The sequence below is a fragment of the Callithrix jacchus genome, chromosome 12 (genome assembly GCF_049354715.1).
Source record: "Callithrix jacchus isolate 240 chromosome 12, calJac240_pri, whole genome shotgun sequence".
In the NCBI taxonomy this organism is placed as follows: Eukaryota; Metazoa; Chordata; class Mammalia; order Primates; family Cebidae; genus Callithrix; species Callithrix jacchus.
The window spans coordinates 18,134,810-18,154,907 of NC_133513.1; the positions used below are offsets into that span (position 1 = coordinate 18,134,810).

General features: G+C 51.6%; 1 protein-coding gene across 20 annotated transcripts in view; it reads right to left on the reverse strand.

Moving 5' to 3' along the window:
- Positions 1-1,604: 1,604 nt before the first annotated feature.
- CIITA (class II major histocompatibility complex transactivator) overlaps positions 1,605-20,098 on the reverse strand; it is a 60,930-nt gene continuing 42,436 nt past the window's right edge. For 19 of the 20 annotated variants that reach the window (XM_078344769.1, XM_078344767.1, XM_078344766.1 and 16 more), the window contains 10 exons: positions 18,259-19,909; positions 16,914-17,072; positions 15,868-15,939; positions 11,102-11,182; positions 10,283-10,375; positions 7,875-7,961; positions 4,183-4,266; positions 3,942-4,025; positions 3,118-3,215; positions 1,605-2,569 (listed from right to left, as the gene is read on the reverse strand). In XM_078344769.1, the coding sequence (XP_078200895.1) occupies positions 3,140-3,215; positions 3,942-4,025; positions 4,183-4,266; positions 7,875-7,961; positions 10,283-10,375; positions 11,102-11,182; positions 15,868-15,939; positions 16,914-17,072; positions 18,259-19,909 (2,387 nt within the window). In that variant the 3' untranslated portion in view covers positions 1,605-2,569; positions 3,118-3,139. The remainder of the gene's footprint in view (positions 2,570-3,117; positions 3,216-3,941; positions 4,026-4,182; positions 4,267-7,874; positions 7,962-10,282; positions 10,376-11,101; positions 11,183-15,867; positions 15,940-16,913; positions 17,073-18,258; positions 19,910-20,098) is intronic. The other variant, XM_078344763.1, reaches the window with a different exon arrangement.

The following is a 20,098-nucleotide window of genomic DNA, read 5'->3' on the forward strand; positions in this document are numbered from 1 at the left end:
GGGTCAGACCAAAAACCTGGGACATGGCACAGTTGACGATCAGAGTGCACCTCAGTGCTCACTCCTGTGGCTGCACACACAGGAAGCCCATGGCCTCTGCAGAGTCTGCAAGTGCAGGGATCCCCTGCGGGGTGACACCTGAGCTATTTACAACCTGAACCTGGGCGACAGCACCTGATACCCTCTGCAGCCGGGTCCAGGCAGGAGGTTCTTACCTCTCTACAAAGATCGTCAACCACGCAGCCGGGTCTGGATCCCTCAGACCCTCTGGACACCCGACTCTCGCTGACTGGGGAGAGCAGCAGAGCTTGGGAACCAGGCTGATCCTGTGGGCACTGGGGCTGGTGAGCTGGGGCTGGTGAGCTGGAGCTGAACAGGCAGCTCCCACTGCCACGAGGAGTAAGCCAAGCTGTCTTGAATTAGCCTCTGAGCAGGTGATGCCAGAACGAAAAGCAACAGTCATGTTGGCAGCTCGCTGGGTAGAAAGTGGAGCTGTGAAGTCCCTTTCCAGCTCACTGCAGCCCAAGGCGGGACTCCATCTCCAAAAACCAGCGCACTCCCAAGACAGAGCTGTGTGTCAGGGGCAGAGGCAAACAATTCCCCTTGATACAGCTCTTGGTGCTTCGACCTTTCTGATCCCCAAACAATGAACTTTCCACTGAATTTTAGGAAACCACAAAGAAAATCCTTTCAGAAAAGAGGACTTGAGCCAAGGCGGTCTCATGTGTATGTGTGTGTGTGTATGTGTGTGTGTGTGTGTATGTGTGTGAAAGGAGCATGGGTAGGAGAGTAGCAGCCCTTGTCACACTGGCCAAAAAATGGCAGAAGTGGGCTGGCTGCGGTGGCTCACACCTGTAATTCCAGCACTTTGGGAGGCTGAGGCAGGAGAATCACTTGAGGCCAGGAATTTAAGACCTGCCTGGGCAACATAGCAAGACCCTGGCTCTACAAAAATAAAAATAAAAATTAGCTGGGCTTAGTGGCTCACACCTGTAGTCCCAGCTACTCGGGAGGCTGATACAGAGTTGTGAGGATCACATGAGTCCAAGAAGTTGAGGCTGCAGTGAGCTGTGATCATACTACTGCATTCCAGACTGAGTGATAGAGTGAGATCCTGTCTCTGAAAAGAAAAAAAAAAAAAAAAAGAATCTCTATGTCAAGTAATCCTGTGTGACTTCTAAGGCTAGGTTATGAAAAGTGGTCCCTCTCTATCCCCTCTTCTTTTTCTTTCTCTTTTTGGGACATCCTCCAACCTACCTACCATGCTATGAGGAAGCCCAACTAGCCCACATGGAGGGGTCCCAGCCAACTGTTCTTAGTGGAACTGAGGCCCCCAGCCAACAGCCAGCATTGCCTGCCAGATGTACATGGGAACGAGTCTTCAGGTGACCCCAGCCCAGCCCTCAAGCTGCCCCAGCTGACACAGAGTAGGACAGAAGGAGCTGTCCCCACTGAGCCCTGCTCAAATGACAGATGTGTGAGCAGAATAAACGTGTGTTGTTTTAAGCCACTATATTTTGGAGTGGCTTGTTATGTATCAGATAACCAGAGCGGTGGGTACCCCAAAATGGTAACAAGGTAGGAACTCAAACCCTAGACCTGCCTGTGACATTAAAGAGACATTTATAATGTAGTGAAAAAAGACACAGGAAATGAAGCTGTGCTTCCAGTCTGTTCTCTCACCGCCCTTATTAGTGTCCCATTAGCTGTTTCCCTGCTAAGGGCCAGTGCATCTGGCCAGGCCTAGCTTTGGCCGTGGTCAAAAAAGTCAGTGCATCGAGTTCCGTAGAGCCACAGAAGCTGCCACAGAAGCCCAGCCTGTTGCAATCTGGGGAATTAGCAGGCTGGGGTTGCCCATCAGTATCTTCTGAGCACCCAGTGTGCCCTGTCACGGTGTTTGGATCAGAGAGCAGGGCTGCTTCTCTACGGCCGGATGTGGTGGCTCATGCCTGTAATCCCACCACTTTGTGAGGCTGCAGTGGGCAGATCACCTGAGGTCAAGAGTTCGAGACCAGCCTGGCCAACATGACGAAACCCTGTCTCTACTAAAAATACTGAAAATTATCCGGTCATGGTGGTGGGTGCCTGTAATCTCAGCTACTCTGAAGGCTGAGGCAGGAGAATTGCTTGAACCCAGGAGGCGGGGGTTGCAGTGAGCCCAGATCGCTCCACTGCACTCTGGCCCGGGACAGTCTCAAACAAAAAAAAGAAGTACTTTCTTCCCAGGGTGGCAGATGCCTGCGCAGGCAGAATGGGGCTGCCTCTGTCACTCCCTCTGGCTTGGCCGTGGCTGTCCACAGTGTCCTGCTGGGAGGGCCTCAGGGCTCCTGGGTGGACCGCAGCTGCCACCAGGCATTCACCCAACTGGGTGCTAAAGGAGCCTGGAGCTGGGCCTGTGTCTGTCAGCAGAGCAAGACGTGGTTCATTCTGCAACTGGCAGGTGCCAAACCTGAACCAGCAGGGTCCGGATGCCAGGATGCTGAGGCTCATGGGATACAGCCTGGAGAAGAGCTGTGTCCACAAGTACCCAGTTCAAGGTCCAGTGTAGTTGGTGTCCTCAGAGAACATGCTGTAGGGGAGGAGCCAGGAGAGAGGGCTCAGCCAGGACACTTTAGGAGGGGCAGCTTGACACCTGGGAAGGGTGCTATCAAGATGGGGGATGGGAGGGGCAATGGGAATGGAGGGGACATGCAGCACCGCACTGTGCGGGGAGCACAGAGGTGGGGGACAGCGATGCAAGGGCCGGGAAACTTGTCAAACAAGTTCCTATGAAGACAAACCCGGAGCATCAGGGCAGCCACCAAGCCAAAACAGCAGCTGGGAAGGCTTGGAGTCCCCAGAAGAAGCTCTTCCATGTGCTGAGGCTGCAGGATGTGGATGGCCAACTTCCCTGTCCCCTGATCTCTAAGCCTGACCACAGGGACCAAGCACGCAAAGCCTGAAGGACAGCTCCACCGAGCCCAGGGTGGAGATGGGGAGATGTCCCTGATGATGTGAGCATCCGAGGGTGGTGGCTCAGCCCCACCTGTGTCCCGCCCATGTTTTATGAATGCCACCTTCACAAGGACACTGCCCCTGACCCCCTGCGGTTCTCCCCTCCCAAGCCCGCCTGGTTACCCCGTCCAGAGCACAGCTGGGATCATCTCAGGCTGATTCGTGAGTCCTGCTGCTGTAGGTGTTCCTGGACACTGAATGGGATGGTGGGCGTCCACATCCTGCAAGCGGGGATGGGACACAGAGCCAGGTTAGGGGAGAGAGGGCGGCCTGGGGCCCCAGTGACAGCTGCCCCCTGTGACAGCTGCCCCCAAATCCCTCCTTCCACCCAGCTTAGAATCTTGGGGACTTTTCCTCTGGCAGGATACAGGACAAAGGCGTGGGTCATGGGGAAAAGTAGAGGCCTAGGAGGCCTGAGATTCCTTTCTGGTTCTGCAGCTGACTTGCTGTGTGACCTCAGAAAGGTCAGTTAACTGCTCTGTGCTTTATTCTCCTGTGCATCTTAGAAGATGTGAGCGATTGTGGAGATAAAATTGCTTTGAAAGAGTATAAAGTAACCAGTGTTGGGTATCATGATGACTTAATAAAAGACAAACTTGAACCATAAGAAATTGCCAATTTTACAGGTCAAAAATGGGTGGATGTCCGCAATCTCACATGGTTCAGCCTAATACAGTATTTTTTGAGCATTTCTGTGGGCCAGGTACTGATGTTATAAGAGCTTTGTGGGGCTTGATTAGCTTAAGCCTCACAAAATCTCTTGGGGTGGATATTGTCACCATCCCCACTTTACAGATGAAGACACTGAGGCCAGAGGGTGAAGTGTCTGCTCACCCAGGGTTGCAGACTGGTGAGGGCAAGAGCGTGATTTGAGCTCTGGGGTCACACTGGGCCACATAACTGGGGACCAAGTTGATAAGCCACCCGCCCAGGTTGCATGGACTTACGCCAGAGTCTCCACGTGAGGGCACTTCCGAAGGCTGGCGGCGAGCTGCTGGGCCCCGGCGGCCGTGAACTTGTTGTACTGAACGCTGGCGAGAGAAACTCACCTTGAGGCCTGGCCCTTGGGACCCCCCAGCTCCAGACCAAGGCCACCCCCACATCCAGCCCTCCCATGACACCAGGGAGAGAACCTCAGTGTCTCCCACGCCGGGCTGAGCCACCCACCGCCCAGGCTCCCACACTCACTCCATCACCCGGAGGGACACCATGTCAGGAAGCACACGAGCCAGGCTCTCGGCACCCACGTCGCAGATGCAGTTATTGTACAAGCTGTCAGAAACAGAGGCCAGGGGAAGGGATTGGAGGCCCGTGTGTGGTCAGCCTTCCAGAAGCCACCGCCCCGAGATTCCAGAAAAGGCCAGGTCCTGCCATCCTTCGGGGAAGGGAACCAATACTGATTGCCCACCAGAGCCTGGCCTTATGCCAAGTACTTACTCAGACCATTCGGAAGTTTCCCATTTTCCAGATATGAAAATAGAGACTAGAAATGAATACGTGACTTGCCCAGAGCTTCTTTCCCCAGATTCTGCTAATTTCCTTGTTCAGGGCTGTGGCGATTGCTTCTAGGGTCTCAGTGTCCCCTGCAGACTGAGGGTCAGCCTTGTGGGAATCATTGCCAACTGGGATTACTGTCCCATTTTAAAGATAGGCAAACCAAGGCCCGGAGAGTTGACGCCATTTCTCTGTGGTCACACAGTGAGCCCAGGAAAACAGCGGGACTAAAAGGAAGTCATGTCCTGCCTGACTGTGGGGAAACTCCCAGGAGAACAACTTCCCAAGTTCAAATCCCAACTATGCCTCTTACCGCCTATGTGTCCTTAGGCAAGTGACTCAATTCTTCTGAGACTCAGTTTGCCTATCTGTGAAATGGGCATGACGGAGTCATTGTGGGGAGGAGTAAATGAATCAATGCTGTTATAACACTTAGAATACATCTTGGTTCCTAGAATGAACTAAATGTTAGCTCTGGTTCTGACTACTTCACAGGAACCTTGGTGAGGGTTACGTGAGTTAACATACAGGGTGTGACCAGCACTGGGGGTGGGAAGAGAAAAAGCCAGTCACTGGGCCAGCTTGAGTTTCTGTGGCATACTCGCAGCCAGCATTAGCAGCAGTGAAAATAGCATGATGGATGTCACCGATGCCAATTTCTGCTGTTTACTCAACACCGAGCAGCCTTTTAACAGGACAGGTGCTGCTGCGGGTATGATTTCAGGGCCATGAATTTGCCATGACTCAGTCTCAGAGCTGCCTCTCAGGGCTGCACATAAAAGCAGCAGGTCTAGTGGCTCACACCTGTAATCCCAGCACTTTGGGAGGCTGAGGCAGGCGGATCACCTAAGGTCAGGAATTTGAAACCAACCTGACCAACATGGCGAAACCCATTTCTACTAAAAATACAAAATTAGCCAGGCATGGTGGTGCATGCCTGTAATCCCAGCTACTCGGGAGGCTGAGGCAGGAGAATTGCTTGAACTTGGGAGGTAGAGGTTGCAGTAGCCGAGATCATGCCATTGCACTCCAGCCTGGGCAACAAGAGCAAAACTCTCTCAGAAAAAAAAAAAAAGCTGCAGGTGTACACTGCTGCTAAGTGGATTCAGGCTAAATCCACTTGTACCACAGGTCTGCCAGTACCAGTGCAGAAACTAGATGGGGGTTTTGTGATCTCCGAACCCTGAACACCCTTCCTCCATCCCATGGGAAGAGTAATCTGACCATATTTCATTGATGCCAAGACATATATATCACCATGTGAATATTCGTCGAGATCAGAATGTGTCTTATAACCAAGAGCGCGTCACAGTTTAAAGAGCAGCATTTTGGTCTCATATTGGGGTCTTACAATGGATGGCATCTTATATTCCATGAAATTATGATGTCTCTTATAGTGTAAATCAGGCTGGGCATGGTGGCTCACACCCGTAATCCCAGCACTTTGGGAAGCTAAGGTGAGTGGATCGCTTAGACCCAGGATTTCAAGACCAGTCTGGGCCACATGGTGAAATCCTGCCTCTACTGAATACACAAAAATAGGCTGGTGTGGTGGCAGGTGCCTGTAATCCCAGCTACTCAGGAGGCTGAGGCATGAGAATCACTAGAAGCCAGGAGGTGGAGGTTGCAGTGAGCAGAGATTGCACCACTGCATCCCAGCCTGGGCAATAGAGTGAGACTTGGTCTCAAAAAAAGAAGAAAAAAAAAAAAAAAGGAAAAAGTGTAAATTAGATCAGGTATCACCTGCACAGCTTCACAGGCCCACCTACTTTTCCATTCACACTGAAAAAAACTGCAAATGCCTCTTGTGACCCACAAGGGCCTCCCTGTGTGATCTGGAGGCCCCTGACCTCCCCTACCTCCACCATCGCCCACCCTCCGTCCCTCATTCACTCCACACAGCCACAGTGGCCCTTCTGACCCTCAAAACCCAGCCCCTTTTCCCACATAGGGCCTTTGCACCTGCTGTTCTTTCTTCATAGGGTCCTTTTCCCTTAGAGCTTCCCGCAAAAGAATCACCTCCCCAGAGGTCCTGTACCCTGCTGGGCCTTGTTAATTTCCTTCTCAGCATAAATCGCTGTTTTACAATCTTTTATTTATATACGTATTTAATTCTTACTATGCCAAGAAACCCCAAAGCAAGAACCGCATCTCTCTGGTTCACAGTTGTATCTCTAATTCCTAGTACAACTATGAACCAGACAGATTCTATTTTTGCATTTGAGTTTCTTTGCACAGCAAGAAGTAAGCACCTACATAAATAAAATATTGTAAAACAGTGATTCGTGCTGGGAAGGAAACTAACAAGGCTCAGGAGGGTAGAGGACCCAGCTACTTAGGAGGCTGAGGTGGGAGGTTTGCTTGAGTCCAGGCAGTGCTGTAGTAAGCCATCACTGCACCACTGCACTCCAACCTGGGCAAGACCCCCATCTCTAAACAAACAAACAAATAAATAAGGTGGCTGGGCACAGTGACTCACGCCTGTAATCCTAGCACTTTGGGAGGCCAAGGCAGGTGGATCACCTGAGGTAAGGAATTCCAGACCAGCCTGGCCAACATGGCGAAACCCCGTCTCTAGTAAAAATACAACAATTAGCCAGGTGGGCGCCTATAATCCCAGTGAGGCTGGAGAATCGCTTGAACCTGGTGGGCAGAGGTTGCAGTGAGTTGAGATCACACCAGTTTATTCCAGCCTCGGTAACAGAGCAAGACTCCATCTCAAAAAACAAGTTAATTAATTAAAAAAATAAAAAATAAATAAATAGTAATGGACCAAATGCCATGTTTCCTGGGAATCTGACTCTGGCTGTCCTCAGTAAGTGAAGAGCTCTGGGGAAAAGAAGGGAAATTTCTCCCAGCCTGGCAAGTGAGAAGAGCTGGTAATGCTGAGTTGAATGGCTGGTGCTCAGGTCCAAGCTCAGTCCTCTCTGTTGTCTCCAGGACCACACAAGGGCATGGCTGGGTCACTCAAAAGCAAGAGGTGCTATGCCAAGGCCTACCAGAAGGTGGCAGTGAAAGCACTGACCAACATATGAGTAACAAGGCCAGCCAAGACTGCCCCTGCGTTGTCAGCCTTCCAGAAGCTACCGCCCCTAGATTCCAGAAAAAGCCTACTCCTGGCATCCCTGGGGGAAAAGGACCAATATTTATTGCACAACAGAACGTGGCATTGTGTCAAGTACTTACATGGACCATTGGAATGGTTCCCATTTTACAGATGTGAAAATAGAGGCTAGGAATGAATAAGTGACTTGCCCAGAGCTTCTTTCCCCAAATCCTGCCAGTCCTTTTGTTGAGAGCTGTGGTGATTGCTTCTAGGGTCTCGGTTCCCTGCCCTCCGCAGCCCCCCAGCTCAGCACCTGACCAGTAGCCAGGGCCCCACTCACCTTAGCCTGAGCAGGGATGCCGCGAGTGAAGGCAGGGCCTCCGCAAGTTTGCAGGCACCCACGTCAGTGATGCTGTTCTGGGATAAGCTGCAGGACACAGTGAGGGGGAGGGCTCAGGACCAGACTTGCATGCCTCCCTTCGACCTCCAGGAGAGTTCTGGGTCATAAGCTATGAATGGCACTGTCGATAGACTTAAACTACCTCTCAGTAAATAAGACAATACTGTTAGGTCCTGTGGCCAAGTTGGAGGGCAGAGGTGAGGACGTGGATGGGAGGGAGAGCCCATCCTCCTGCCTCCACCTGTCCTGTGATTTTTTTTTTTTTTTTTTTTGAGCCAGAGTCATGTTCTGTCGCCAGGTGCCAGGCTGGTGTGCAGTGGTACGATCTCTGCTCACTGCAATCTCTGCCTCCTGGGTTCAAGCAATTCTCCTGCCTCCGCCTCCCAAGTAGCTGGGATAACAGGCACGCGCCACCATGCCCAGCTAATTTTTGTATTTTGGGTAGAGATGGGGTTTCACCACGTTGGCCAGGATGGTCTTGATCTCTTGACCTCGTGATCCACCCGCCTCAACCTCCCAAAGTGCTGGGATTACAGGGGTGAGCCACCGTGCCCGGCCTGTCCTGTGATTTTACAACATCCCCTCTTTTCCCTCTGCGCCACTTTTCAGCACTGTAATGAAATAAGGGCTGGTGTTATTTGTTTAATGGCTATGTCATCATTTCTGCTGGGTTGTGGGCGTCACATGGAGCGGGGCTGTATCTGTTTTGCTCATTACTGCATCTTCGTGCCTAGAGCACTGCCAGGCACATAGTAGGTGCTCAATACTTAAGGTGGCAGGTAAGAAAGGGAGGGAGGGAAGGACTAAAGAGGAGAAATCTAGCTTACAGTGTTACCTGGGACACTAGAAATTACTGGAGAAGTCCCAGAGTCCGACAATCAAGGAAAACTCCTAAGTCAATTCCCGTAAATTCGTTGCCATCGCAGGACTTTGGCTGTGAGGGGGAATGTGGGAAGATTTTGATATCCTCTAAGTTCCGCAAAAAATCACGTTCAGCTGGTTCATGCTCATGCCTGTAATCTCAGCACTTTGGGAGGCTGAAGCAGGCAGATCGCTTGAGGTCAGGAGTTCAAGACCAGCCTGGCCAACCTGGTGAAACCCCATCTTTACTAAAAATACACAACTTAGTCAGGTGCGGTGGCACATGCCTGTAGTCCCAGCTACTTGGGAGGCTGAGGTGGGAGAATTGCTTGAAACCAGGAGGTGAAGGTTGTAATGAACTGAGATCACTCCACTGCACTCCAGCCTGGGCTACAGAGCAAGACTCCGTCTCAAAAAAAAAAAAAAAGTCACATTGAACCAGGCATGCTGACTCATGCCTATAATCCCAGTATTTTGGGAGGCAGAGGTGGGAGGATGGCTTGAGCTCAGAAGTTCAAGACTAGCCTGGGCAACATGGTAAAACCCATTTTTTTTATTGAATACAAAAAAGTATATAAATTAGCTGGACCTGGTGCCTTGCAAGTGCCCCAGCTACTCAGAAGGCTGAGGTGGAAGGATTGCTGGAGCCTAGGAGGTTGATGCTGCAGGGAGCCATGATTACACCACTGCACTCCACCCTGGGTGACAGAGTGAGAACTTGTCTCAGGAAAAGAAAAAAATCACATTGATCCTTCTGTATCTTATCCATTTCCAACTTCCCAGAGCCCACAACAGTTTTTAAAAAGTCTTACTAGATGGGCACAGTGGCTCATGCTTGTAATCCCAGCACTTTGGGAGGCTGAGACGGGCAGATTGTGAGGTCAAGAGATTGAGACCATCCTGGCCAACATGGTGAAACCTCATCTCTACTAAAAGTACAAAAATTAGCTGGGTGTGGTGACACGTGCCTGTAGTCCCAGCTATTCAGGATGCTGAGGCAAGAGAATCACGTGAACCTGGGAGGTGGAAGTTGCAGTGAGCCAAGATTGCACCATTGCACTCCAGCCTGGTGACAGAGTGAGACTCCATCTCAAAAAAAAAAGTTTGACTGTTTTGATAATAATGCTTTATTGATAAATCCTAATCTATCTCTCCTATTTCACCCCTAGTATAATTTTCTGTCACTAAATATTAGCTGATTCAATGGGTGAATGAATGAATGAATGAACGAATAGAAGAATTGAAATGTCCTCTAGGGCTGGGCATGGTAGGTCACACCTATAATCCCAGCACTTTGGAAAGCTGAGACCAGAGGATTCCCTGAGGCCAGGAGTTCAAGCCTGTACAGCTCTGATCATAGCACCACACTCCACCTTGCGTGACAGAGTAAGCCCTTGTCTCAATAAAATATTTTTAATCATTTTTTTAAAAATCAGCTGGACTTTGGGGGTCAGATTCAGCAGGAAGGGCAGACACAGTCCACTCACTTGAGGGTTTCCAGGGACTTCAGCTGGGGGAAGGTGGCTGAGAGCTGCGAGACACCCTCGTCCCCGATCTTGTTCTCGCTCAGTGCATCCAGGCTGCAGGTGGAATCAGATGGGGCCCATCAGCTAGCGTCCAGGGCGCCACTGGACCCTTCTCATCCCAGTGGGCCTCCTCAGCCCTGGCACCTGCCCTTCCCACCTCCCCAGCTCTAGATACGCCATCAGCAGCCAGCACACTCCTGAGCTTCTCAGACCAGGACTTCATCACCTGGAGGTTCCAACCAGCCAGCCAGCGGGCAAGGTCTAATTTGTGATGGCCACAAATCCCTGTTTAGCTTCTCGGGAATCCCCTGAAGCTGCACAACGTCCTTAACCTCCATTATCAAGTAGGATCAGGCTTCTCAACCCCTCCCCAGCTGAATTGCTGAGAGCAGCAAATGAGGCTGCGATGGAAAGAGTTTCAAAGGTTGCAAAAGGATCTATAGTTGTTTTATTATCGGGGATTCCCATGTGCTGTTTCTTCTCTGCAGTGGAGTCATCTCACCACTTGTGTGACAGCCACATTGAAGATGCAGTAGGCAGAACAGAGAAAAAACGGGACAAAGAGAGGGCTTTTTTCTCTGCACATGCCTTAGGGGCAGGGTTTGGGGTTGTCAAGCCGAAGAGGTTGCGGGGCACTGTAGCACACAGCTGGGGTCCCAGATACTCAGGAGGCTGAGGAAGGAGGACCACGTGAGCCCAGAAATTCGAGGCTGCAGTGAGGTATGATGGCAGAACTGCACCTAGGTGTTGAGGGGAAGGGGTCCCAGAGACTATACTCACTCCAGATGCTGCAGGGAGGAAAAGGCCACGAGGATCCGCACCAGTTTGGGGAAAGCCCGGGGGCCTGAGACAGGGCCCAGCCTAGGAGGCAAAGAGCAGAGGTAAGACCCTCAAACAGTTACAGCCCCTCATTCAGCCCATGGGTGGGGCAGAGACAAGGCACAGAAGTCAGGCCCTGCCTGAGGCCCCTCCTCCTCCTTTCCACCCCAGCCTCTTAATTCCCTGCGATCCTTCCACAGAGGACCCCAATCTCTTCTGCTGGGGGCAGATTTCACAGCCCCCCATCAGAGGCCTGCTGAGGCTGGGAACAGTGGCTTGTGCCTGTAATCCCAGCACTTTGGGAGGCCAAGGTCAGAGAATCGCTTAAGCCCTGGAGATCGAGACCAGCTTGGGCAACATAGCGAGACTGTCTCTACAAAAAATACAGTAATTAGCTGGGTGTGGTGGCATGTCCTGTGGTCCCAGCTTCTTAGGAGGCTGAGACAGAAGGATGGCTTGAATCCGGGAGGTGGAGGATGCAGTGAGCCACAATCCCACCACTGCACTGCAGCCTGGGTAAGAAGAGTGAGACTCTGTCTCAAAAAAAGAGGTCAGTTGGGCTCCCAGCTTGGGGCTCCCCAGCTTTTGTCTCTAAGTGGAGAGGAGATAGCTTATCCCTCCCCAGCCCGGGGAAGGAGTCCTTTCTGAGCATTTGTTATAAACGAGAGACATGCTGGGTCCTTCCCTCAGCCTAGATCTATCTCATTTACTCCTCAAGACTGAGCTATGGGCTTGTCTTATCTCCGTTTTACATATAGGAAAGCTGGGGCCCGGGGACAAATAGCTCACGCAAGATCACACAGCCTGGATCGACATTCAGATCAGACTTCAAGGGGATGAGAAAAACAAGGACAATGAAGGGCTGTTTTGTTTGGTTAAAAAATATGGTTAAATACATTCTACGTAAAAAATTGTCCTTTATTCTGCAGTTATGTCCTTTGAACTTTTTCAATATTAAAATGATAAATCTTTTGGTGCTGAAATATTACGGGGCCAGCAGTGGGCATTTTGCTGTTATTTGTGTGTTTGAATGAACATCGCTGATAAACAAAAAACAGTGACTGAGCATGGTTACTCAAATTCATTCTGAAATGTGCTCGGCCTCTGAAATCCTCAAGTCTGAGAACCAGTGGCCTCAGCAAAAGGCCACAGGATCAGAGGTGACTGCACGGTCTGCCACATGGTTCCCTGCTAAGAGCCTTGGTAGATCCCTTCACCTCTGAGTCTCCGTCTCCTCAAATAGTTACCCCCACTCTTATGAGGTTCTTGGATTAAGGAATTCATTGTTACATATTGACCGCTTGCCTACTCTGTGCCAGGCCCGGGGGGAAGGTTATGGGTCAAAGAGACAAAAATTCCTGCCTTCTGGGTGCTGACACTCCAGTGGGGAAGACAGACAGATAATCAAAGAAATATGAAAGTGAGCTGATGTTTGAGATGCTGAATCATTTGGAAATTTACAGCGGCAAGGTGGATGGAGTTTTTTTTTTTAAGACAGAGTCTCACTCTGTCACCCGGGATGGACTGCAGTGGCGCAATCTCGGCTCACTGCAACCTCCCTCTCCCAGGTTCAAGCAATTCTCCTGCCTCAGCCTCCCAAGTAGCTGGGACTACAGGTGCCTGCTACCACACCCAGCTAATTTTTTTTTTTTTTTTTTTGTATTTTTGTATAGATGGGGTTTCACCATGTTGGCCAGGCTGGTTTCGAACTCCTGATCTCATGATCCACCCACCTCAGCCTCCCAAAGTGCTGGGATTACAGGCGTGAGCCACAATGCCTGGCTGGAGTTTTATTTTTAACCATGAGGGTCAGAAAAGGCCTCACTGAGTAAAGACCAGAGGAGCTGAAGGCATGGGCTGGGCAAATATCTGGGGAGAAGTGTTCAGGCAGAGGGCATAGCCAGTGCAAAGGCCTGGAGCCAGGAGCATCCCTAGGAGGTTGAAAACCAGCAAGGAGTCCCTGTGGCTGGAATGGGGAGAGCACAGGAGAGAGTGTAGGGGATGACGGTGAACACGTGAGTGGAGACAGAATCGGAAAAGGACTCTGTGTACAAGTGGTGTCCCTGTAGTGTTTTGAGCGGCTGAGCAGCCTGATGTGACAGACAGATGAGGTCTACAGGGTGCCTTGCACAGTAGGAGCCAGAGAAAATGCCAGAAATAGTCTTTTCCTTCCTTCCTTCCTTCCTTCCTCAGAACCTCCTCGGGGGCTTCTGATCTCCGGATGGCTGGCCACCCGGCTCTAGGCTGTTCCACCCATGACATTTGTCCCCAGAGCACAGTTCCGATCTCGAACTAGGGGCTTTTTCTGCTGAAAATAATTTAAGGCCAGAAAGGGCCCTCGGTGATCGTTTTCAGACATTTCCCCTTTCAGCATCATCTTTACCTCTGCACAAATTTAGCACCTTGTCTCTGTTCAAAATAAGAGACACTGGCTTTTTATTCTGGGGCAGACGGGAAGCGGTAATTACGGGGAGCTGATAGCTTGTGGGTGACCAGCTGCGGGACCATGGGCAAGTCACTTAACCTCACCAGGCCTCAGTCTCCTCAACTGTAAAATGGGGAAGATGATGACTGTCTGTCTCTCACTGTAGCTCTTATATATGAAATGTACTGAATAGGCCGGGTGCAGTGGCTCATGCCTGTAATCCAAGCACTTTGAGAGGCTGGGGCAGGTGGATCACCTGAGGCCAGGAGTTCAAGACCAGCCTGGACAACATGGTGCAGCCCCACCTCTACTAAAAACACAACAATTAGCCAGATGTGGTGATGCGCACCTGTAATCCCAGCTGCTTGGGAGGTTGAGGCAGGAGAATCGCTTGAATCGGGAGGCAAGGATTGCAGTGAGCCAAGATTGCACCACTGCACTCCAGCCTGGGTAACAGAGCAAGACCCCATCTCCAAAAAAAAAAAAAAATGCACTGAATATACCACAGGCATTTAAAAATTCCTTCCTAACCATTAGATGATCTAGACCTCTATCAAGGAACAAACATTCGTTTAGCTTTTTCCATGGAAGGAGCTTAGGGCCAGGCTGACCTGACTTTTATGACTTTGGATAAACAATTTAAAGTCTCTTTTCTCAGTGTTGCCATCTGTACAATGGGGAGATGATGACAATCCATCCACAGGAGGATCACCTGAGATAATAGAGATGGAGGTGAGTTGCAAATTTAAAAGCCTGTTCTGTCCAGGTGCGGGGGCTCACAGCTGCAATCCCAGCACTTTGGGAGGCTGGGGGGGGGCGGAGGATCACTTGAACCCAGAAGTTTGAGACCAGTTTGGGCAATATGGCCCCATTTCCATAAACAATACAAAAATTAGCCAGGTGTGTTGATGCGTGCCTGTAGTTCCAGCTACTAGGGAGGCTGAGGTGGGAGAATTGCTTGAGCCCAGGGAGGTTGAGGCTGTGGTAGGGTATGATTGCACCATTGCACTCCAGCCTGAGTGACAGAGTAAGACTCTGCTTCAAAAAAGAAAAAAAAAAGGAAAGAAAGGGAAGGAAATGGAAGAGAAGGGAAGGGAGAGGAGGGGAGGAGAGGGGATGGGAGGGAGGGGAGGAGAGGGGAGGGAAGGGAAGGGGAGGGGGAAGGGGAGGGGAGGGAAAGGAGGGGAGGGGAGGGGAGGGAAGGGGAGAAAAGGAAAAAGAAAAGGAAGGAAGGAAAGAGAAAGAAAGAGAAGAAAAAGAGAGAAGGAAGGAAGGAGTGAAAAAAGAAAGGAAAAAGAAAGAAGGAAAGAAAGGAAGGAAGGAAGGAAGGAAAGAAAGAAAGAAAGAAAGAAGGAAGAAAGAAAGGCTATGTTCCGACAGATCTAAATATAATAATTTCTAATAATTATTGTGCTCTCTTGGGGCCCATGTGTGGTAGGCTGCCCCCACTCAGACATAACTGGATTCCCTAGAGCCCTGCCTGGGTCTCCATTCCTGTCACCCCAGCAGCACTGCCTAGGATGTCGGCCCCCAGCCCTGGCTGCACATAAGGTGACCAACTATCCCCGTTTGCCTGGGGCTGAGGGGTTTCTTGGGACACAGGACTTTCAGTTTTCAAACCAGGATAGTCCTAGACAAGTAGGGATGCTTGTTCATCCTAGCTGCACATCAAAAGCTCCTGGGAATCCTTCAAACTGGAGGAAAGAGTCTTGCTGGGGAGGTCATCCCTTCATTATGGAAGTAAATAAGCTCAGGCACAATGGCCGTTGTGTAGTTCCTGGTCACAGGAGTGAAAACAACCACATAGTCATAGTGGCATCTTCCTATGTAAGGTTGGGGACACATTGGGACCTTTTCTGATCCCTGACCAAATTATAATTCCTGAAAGGCCTTTCTTACTCCCCTTCTCCCCACTCGGCTCATTCTTTATCCTCACTGAAGCTTCAATGGAGGTATCACCTCCTCCAGGAAGTCCCCCTGACCTCTTCCAGAGGGAGGTTGATTAGACTGTCAGCTCATTGAGGACAGCAGCCTCAGTCATTCAAGTGCTCAATACATCTGTTGAATGAGTGATGGAATGACCATGTTAACCAGCAAATGGGTCCATTAGCTTCAAATCCTAGAACCTTCAGCATTTGCCCAGACTGGCCACTATCCAGCTGCTGGAAGCTATTTCCAAAGTGGTGGGAAAGAGGGCAAGAATGACCCTGGAGATCCATCTCCATGCAGGTGCTACAAGCCCAGCTAATGGTGCAGGGAAAACTTTGTGCAGACCCACGAGACAATCCACCCCTTTGCTTACGCAAACTCCAGTTTCTTTAGGTCCCGAACAGCAGGGAGCTCCCCAGCTGTGTCTTCTGAGGAACTTCTCGTCCTGGAGAGAACAGGCAATGTTAGGGGGAGCAGGCACTGCTGTTACTGAGCCCTTACCCACAGGTCCCATGAAGGCTGCCCCAGTGCCCCAATTGCCCCCGAGGGGGGTGGATTCCTTTCCTTGGGGCTGCTGCTGTCCTCCTGTTAAAAAAAGATCTGTCTGGGTGTGGTGGCTCTTGATTATAGTCCCAGCACTTTGGGAGGCTGAGGCAGGAGGACCGCTTGAGGCCAGGTGTTCAAGACCAGACTGGACAATATAGCAAGATCCCCGTGTCTACAAAAACTTAAAAAATCATCCTATTATTTCAGCTACTGGGGAGGCTGAGGCAGGAGGAATGCTTGAGCTCAGGAGTTCTGAAGCTGCAGTAAGCTATGACCACACTACTATACTCTAGCCTGCTAGACAGAGTGAAACCTTGTCTCTAAAAAATAATAAAAATAAAAATAAAAGATCTCAGGACCATATCTTTCATGGAAATGAGCCCAGCTTAGGCACTGAGCAGTGCCTATCCCAGACAGCATGTAAGTAGTGCTCGAAGAAATGTGTGATGAAGGAATGAATGAAAGACAGTTAACTTGTTCTGTAATCAAGTTTTGTCTGCCTTCTGGACCTTAGCTCTGCCACCTCTGAATTCAGGACAACGATTATCCTAAATGCTTCAGAGGGCAGCAGGAGGTGTCATTTCTGTTACTAGATACACAAGCCATCCTCGTTAACTCCTAGAAGGGGGAGGTTCTCCATGGCTGTAGCTAAGACTTGGGCACATGATGGCAAGTTATGAATGCAGTAGTTTTCAATCCTGGAGGGTCTGCCTAGTCAGCGAGAGGTTCTGGGTAGTCATTGCCCAGAAAGAGGGCATGGGGTATCTCAAAGAACAGGGGCCCCTGGAAATGCCCATGATAAATTTGATAATGAGTCCTACATGTCCTCAACCTGCATGGCCTGAACCACCTCCCATCCCCCTCTCCTTTCACCTCTGAGTCTGCACGAGCTTTCCCAGGTCTTCCACATCCTTCAAGGACTTGGCTTTGAAAGGCTCAATGGTGAACTTCTCCTCTGCTGCCTGAAGTAGCTTGGTCTCCCCATGCTGCCGCAGGGACTCCCACAGCGCCACTGTGTCACTCAAGGCAGCCCTGTGGAGGGAGGGCCTCAGACCCAGGCATGGTAACCAGGCTAGACCTTAATGGAAGGGCAGCTCCATAAGGGCCCTCTGACCTATTAAGATCTTTCCTTCCTTAGCTCAACCTTTACCTTTCCCAGAAAGCCTTCCATGACCACGTTAGCCTTTATTGAGTCCTACTTTCTTACAACTCTCATGGTGGTTTTCTTTCCCTTTTTGCTCTGGCTACCAGGAAGCTCACTGCCAAATTCTTGGCACAGTGATGTAGGACTTTACAGCTTCGGCAAAGTATGTTTGGGGGGGGGGATATGGAAGCAATCTTCTGGAGATTAAGCTGAAATGCTTAAGCAGATTGCAGACCAACTTACTAAAGCCAAATTAAGGAATTTAGATTCATCCCAACAGTGGTGGCGTGTCCTTTAAGGATCATAAGCAGAGGATATAATAGGATTCAAGTTCTGAGATGATGGCTCTGGTTGCTGAATATCAAATGGAGTGGAAGAGGAAAGATTGGAGGCAGAGAGTCCAAGGGGAGGCCATGGCCTTACTGTAAGCAGGAAAAAATGGTGGCTTACTCCACAGGTGGAAAGAATAAACAAATTGGAGCCCAGGTCAATCTCAGATTCTAGCCATGTCCCAGTGAATGGCACATGGCAGGGTCTCAAATATTTATTGGGAGAATGCCACTGCCTCTCACTGGCTGTGTGGCTTTAGGCAAGTGGCTGCCCCTCTCTGAGGCTCAACATCCTCACCTGAAAAATGAAGAGAATCAGGCCAGGTGCAGTGGCTCACTTCTGTAATCCCAGCACTTTGGGAGGGTGAGGTGGGCGGATCACCAGGTCAGGAGTTGGAGACCAGCCTGACCAACATGGTGAAACCCTGTCTCTACCAAAAAAAAAAAATGTTGGTGCACACCTATAATCCCAGCTACTCAGGAGGCTGAGGCAGGAGAATCACTTGAATCCAGGAGGTGGAGGTTGCAGTGAGCTGAAACTGTGCCCCTGCACTCTAGCCTGGGCAACAGAGCAAGACTCTGTATCAAAAAAAAAAAAAAGAAAAAAAAGGGAGGAGAGAATCTATTCCGCCCCACCCCGCTGCTGTGCATACTGAAACTCCTCAGAGTGAGCACTGGGCTTGACATCAAGACCACAGTTAATGGCCAACACAAGCTTGCCCCTTCTCCTGGCCCCTGCCCCCACCTGAAATGCGTGACACAGCTGAGTCCCACGAGGCTCCCCAATCCCGAGGGGTCAATGCCAGTGCTGCGGAGATCCAGGGAGAAGTCTTGGCCTGCCGCCTCCAAGGCCTTGCCCAATACATGTGCATCAGGAGGTGTGAGCCGGGTGCCCAGAAACGAGAGGCGGGCGGGGAGCTCCTGCACCACGTGCCGCCAGATCCCAGCCTCCTCGGCCTCGTGGGCGCAGTGCAGCAGCTCCAGCAGCTGACGAGCCCGCAGTGTCCCCGGCTGCAGCCGCTTCAGGTACTTCGCAAGCACTTTCTGCTTCTTGTCTGCCAAAGCAGCCGCCGATGGCCCAACCAGGGCTCCCAGGCAGCGAGTGGGAGGCTGGAAGATCAGCCCTGCCAGAAAGCGTGGCACGCCCTCCAGCCAGTTGTCATAAGGCCTCTTCTTCCTGGGGGTCAATGCTAGATACTGCGGGAGCTCCTTGTCCTTGATTTCGCCGCTAAGAGCCAGCCACATGGCCCCCAGGAAGCACTGCAGGAGGAAGCTGCAGAAGGCCAGCTCGGACGCTGTGGCCCCCGGCGGGTGCTGCACTAAGCCTTTGGCCACTGCCCAGGTCCTCACGTCTGCGGATGGGAAGTGGTCCTCCCGTAGGGTACTTTGGTGTCTACGGCCCAGCTCCCAGGCCAGCTTGGCCAGCTCTGCCAGGGCCCCTGGGGGACCGTCGCGGGCTGCAGGGCCCAGCAGGCCGACATAGAGCCCCGTGAGTGTGGAGGGCAGCTCGGCGTCCTCCCCCAGCTCCAGCAGGGCCTCTGAGAGCTGGCACACTGCCTGGCACAAAGTGGGGCTGTGGCCATGACTGAGGAGAAATGGCCGGTCCCGGAGGAGCGCCAGGGCTCTGTCTTGGTGCTCGGTCTTCCCTGAGCACTCAAAGTATCGCATCACATAGGCCTGGGCCTGCTCCATGGAGAAGCCGGAGAGCTCAAACAGGGCATCGGCCTTGCTCAGGCTCTGGGTCAGGCGGCCCCGAGGCCGGGTGGTGAGGAGGAGGGTGCAGCCTCGGAGCAGCTTCCTCTGGAAAAGGCCGGCCAGCAGCCCTCGCAGGGAGCAGGGCTCTGCGGGCGCCGGTCCGCAAGTGCTGTGCAGGAAGCCATCTTGTGCTTCCAGCTCCTCAAAGGCGTCTAGGATGAGCAGAACGCGGTCAGGCCTCTTCAAGATGTGGCTGAAGACCTCATTGTCTGCCACGAGTGGCCGTGGGCCCAGGGAGAAGAGCAGGTCCTGCAGGCGGTAGGCATCGCCTGGACGGTTCAAGCAGTGGCAGGGGACAGAGAAGACGAAGTCGTACTGGGGAAGCCGGCCACAAGCCCAGGCCCGGCTCACTGCCCCAGCCCAATAGCTCTTGCCCTGACCAGCCTTGCCCAGCACAGCAATCACTTGTGTCTCACGCGGCCGCCGGCGTTCCCTGGCAGGCAGCAGCACCTCAGCCAGGCCTCCATGGGCCAGCTGCCGCTCTGCCCAGTCTGGTGTGGCGAGTTCCCGCTCCAGGCTCTTGCTGCTGCTCCTCTCCAGCTTGGCACGCACCAGATCCGCCTCCACCAGGATGCCATCCGGGCCTGCAGGTTCAGTCTGATATGTTTCTTGCAGCAAGCGGTAGAACTGCTCCACTGACTCTGCAAAGGCCAGGGGCATGTCAGGGAAGCGGGATGTGAGAGGCAGGGCCAGGGCTCGCCTCCACGAGGCCAGCACTGCTGCCATCATCTACATCTGTTCCCTGCACAGTTTTTTTTTTTTTTTTTAGACAGACTCTGGCTTTGTTACCCAGGCTGGAGTGCAATGGTGCGATCACAGCTCACTGCAGC